Raw genomic sequence first — 4,024 nt, 5'->3', positions numbered from 1 at the left:
TTTAAAATAATAATTTATATATATATTTCAATCATGACAAATTTCTTTTATTATTTCAGCAAATTATTACGATTTGTAAAAATAAAATAATATGATTGATGTTTGTAAAATTGTGAAAAAGAGACGAAAAAGAAAAAAGAAAAATATAAGGAATTTAACGATGTTAGAAAATAAAAAGGATACACAGTTATCCTAGTTATATTATTCATAAGACAATATCTTGTTCTTATACGAAGGACGATCCTGGTTCGACTTGAACAGAGGAAATCGTTCCGCACGAACACGACGAGTAATAGTAATAGTAATAGTAGTAGTATTAGTGTCGTATTCGTTGTTTGGTTATATTCGAGACGTTTTACTATCCGTATTACGACAGGAAATAATTCCAGATTGAAATTGACAAAGCAATTTCGACTATACGCCCGGATGGATGGTCGTTTCACGTAGGATCGTTGTTCTTGGTGTTACACCGAAAGATGACTGATGTGAGTGGATTTATTATCGGTCATTATATACCATGATACAATTTCACCGCATTATATTTTATTGTATATACCAACTACAATCAAACTTACGATATAACTGATGCTGCTGCTACTACCAACGGAAATATATCTATCCCCCACCCATTTATGTTTCTCGTTGAATTGTTTTACAGTATAACACAGCGGTGGTAACATATTAGAAAGATAAAATTCAATTTATCGTATACGTTCGATGATCACGTTAATTTCCCCTCTCCTTCGCTCTCCCCCTCCCCCTCTCCACAATTATAACCCACTCTCTTATACTCGTATTTTACATATTTTATATTAAAATATTATTTCATAACACAGATTCATTTAATAATATAATAAATTTATATATATATATAATCAATTTAATATATAACAGTGTGCAAAAAACATATTTATTTGATTTTTAGGAAAAATAATGATATATCATTCATCGATGATATTCACGATATGACATTAAACGCGTTAAATATAAAAAGTGTAATACATATAATACTTTTTTTTTCGATGAAAGCGTATCGGACGTATTTCAAGATAATAATCGATAAGATCTATTCTTTAGAAACTATTATTATCCAAGCACGCTATTAGAATCTTTCCTTTGAAATCGTACTTTTCTCCTTCTCTACGTATACTCAAGTTTTTAAGTCTTCGATTTAGCAGCCCACGCGTTCTGTCCCACATACGATACGATACGATACGATACCATACGATACGATTCGGTGTTTTATACTCTGAGAACATTTTAATAGATTCTTTCTTTGAAAAGCTTTTCGATGGGATGAGAAATGCATTGTTACCAAGTGGCACAGGTGTATATAAGTGTGTGTGTGTGTGTGTATATATATATATAGGTACAAGTACAGAAGAACTTGTTCATAGAAACCCCCAAGAGGGATGCAAGGTGAAGATGAAGGACTTGTAGGCTTGAGTACGATTTTAAATGATGAGAGAAAGAGGAGGGGGGAAAGGGAAAGAGAGAGGGAAAGAGAGAAGGAGAATGAGCGAAGGTGGACCTTTCGAAAGAGGTTGCGATATCTCGGCCGGTTTTTAAGTGTCATCGAGTTTGCTCGTCTCTAGCTAAAAGATGATAGGACACGGTACCACGAACAATTTATTTTTTCATTTTTTTAATAATCCCTTTCGTCGTTCCATCGATTATTATTATTATTATTATTATTATTATTATTATCATTAAAACGAGAATGAATAAATTACAATTTTGAAAATTGAACGTATAAACCTTTAAATACCCCATTTGAAATAACGTACGTGTTGTGTCAACACCCATCGTTGACAAATGATCGTTTTGGTAAATTTTTGTCGAAAAAAATTTACAACAAATCGTTGACTTACCGCTAACAGCAAAACCCGTACTAGTCTTCTATTACATACCTGTAACAAAGAAAAGCGATAGATATTTTTAATAAAACGTTGAATGGTTCGATAACATTGGAATGAGAATGAAGATGAAATTTTTTTTTTATAGTATACGTAATATGTAATTGTAAAGCCGCACGTTTGTATTATCAAATAGTATACGAATTTATCCGCTGTGTTATCGACGTATTTTTTCACACGACAATAGATCGTTGATTGACAATGGGGTATAGCAATCAAACTTTAGTCATACTAAAAAGAAAAATAGTCCACGAATTATTATTATTATTTTTCTTTTTTTTTTCTTTACCCTGCGCGGAAATTTTGATAATAGAACACATTTTTTTTTGTTTAAATTACGTGACAACGAATTAAATGAATAAAGAGATATTACATATGAATAATAATACAAATTTGTAGAATTGTACCCAGTTAAGCCGAAGAATATACATATATATATATATATATTAGGTAGATAGAAAAGTCATACGAATCGATTTAGGTTGTGTCACGTTGAAACATTTTATCGATTTTCTTCCATGAGAAAGAGAGAGAGAGAGAGAGAGAGAGAAAGGGAGATTAAGAGAGACAGGTTTCAGGCCACAAAACTCGTCTCGGATTACTTCGTTCGAAAGCGCGAACATGCCGCTAGGATCGTTTCAACGAGCGCGAACACATAGTTGACCCCTATCGTTGTTTAATGCTCGTTGGATTCTGTTGCAATAATAATGTGTCTACGAGTTCGCTAACCCAAAGAACACGGCTCGTCATTCTAGTTTTCCAGCAGGTAGATTCTAAGTATACGGGAATGTAGAGAAGCGAGTAAGTGAGAGATAGATAGAGATAGAAATAGAAAGAAGATAGTGAAAGACAAGTTAAAGAAGAACTAACATGACAGAAAATTGTGTCGTCGTATTATCTCGTTCGATTAAAAGTCGAGAATTAATTTTTCCTTCTTATCTTCATCATGAACGTCGTCATCAAGGAATATCAGAAAATCCAGGAAGCATAGACCTCAAACATCGTTTCTATCTCGATCACGAGAGGAAGGATCGTTAGATAGACGACTATCTGAGCACATAGCTGGTCAGAAATTTCATTGTATACCTACCCAAAGCTATTTTCATTAATGAAAGTGACGCCGTAGGAGAGAGAGAGAGAGAGAGAGGTATATGAAACGTTGGTGTGGTATAACATCGTTAATGACGTTCTCTATCATACCACCCGCTGATTTTAGCCCAAATAACGAAGCTTTTGAATCTTCCTAATGTGTAAGATGGAAAGAGAAGATTGATGCTGCGTGCTCTAGTCTGAGAGTGAGTGGGAGAGAGAGAGAAATGTGTTAGAGGATTTCGCAAGCAAGCTTAGCAAGCGAATCCTAAAATATGCAACGGACTATCATAGTCGTATACTACCCCAAACTCAAATCCCGTGACTCCTCTATCTTCTGTATCTCTGTGAGTATTTGTCTCTGTTTCTCCTTATTCTTCCCCATCCCGTTCACTTCAGTAATGCAACTGCATTTTCTTCCTCTAACGTTTATCAATGCAAGCCACGATGTGTGCACGGACACCCGTATGTTTATCTACGTGTTCAGATATTTACTAAATATTTGATTAACGAATTGATCATCATCATCATCATTATCATCATCAACATCTCATCTTATTATTATTATTAAACTGAAAATAGGTACAATGTATATTGTCCTAGTTAATATTCTTTTATGGAACTCTAATTTTCTATGCTGTCAGGGTTTTGAAAAAAAAAAGAAAAAAGAAAAAAGAAAAAAAGCAAAAATTTTGCCTCGAATATCGGAACAAAGGAAGGAGGTCTATGATAGAAACGTAAAAAGGGAAAAAAGAAAAAAAAAGTACCGTGCGTGTTACGATGCATAAAATGCATACACATAGACCTATATACACACATATATATATATGTACGTACGCATATAATGTACCTTTCGATTTTATGATTAACATTTATCGTGATATTTCGATAGTTATTAAAATTAAACAGATAATTATTGTATCGTTTATTATTCTAATACACATTTGTCTTGTATAAAATTGAAAAGAATTTTTGCTTTTACTGAAAAAAAAAAAAAAAAAAAAAAAAAAAAAAAAAAT

The 4,024-nt window shown here is 32.9% G+C and overlaps 2 protein-coding genes across 2 annotated transcripts in view; both read right to left on the bottom strand.

Annotated features, from left to right (window-relative positions):
- LOC106793116 (dystrophin-like) overlaps window positions 1-4,024 on the bottom strand; it is a 339,379-nt gene that overhangs the window by 130,177 nt on the left and 205,178 nt on the right. The gene's annotated exons all lie outside the window — the stretch shown is intronic.
- LOC106793182 (flocculation protein FLO11-like) overlaps window positions 1,746-4,024 on the bottom strand; it is a 51,685-nt gene continuing 49,406 nt past the window's right edge. The window contains exon 2 of the mRNA XM_014759937.1: window positions 1,746-1,910. Within this exon, the coding sequence (XP_014615423.1) occupies window positions 1,761-1,910 (150 nt within the window). The 3' untranslated portion in view covers window positions 1,746-1,760. The remainder of the gene's footprint in view (window positions 1,911-4,024) is intronic.

The sequence above is a fragment of the Polistes canadensis genome, unplaced genomic scaffold, assembly GCF_001313835.1.
Source record: "Polistes canadensis isolate GaletaPanama2010 unplaced genomic scaffold, ASM131383v1 scaffold_0, whole genome shotgun sequence".
Taxonomy (NCBI): Eukaryota; Metazoa; Arthropoda; class Insecta; order Hymenoptera; family Vespidae; genus Polistes; species Polistes canadensis.
The sequence above is the reverse complement of the archived record's forward strand: the minus strand, read 5'-3'. Positions and strand labels throughout refer to the sequence as shown.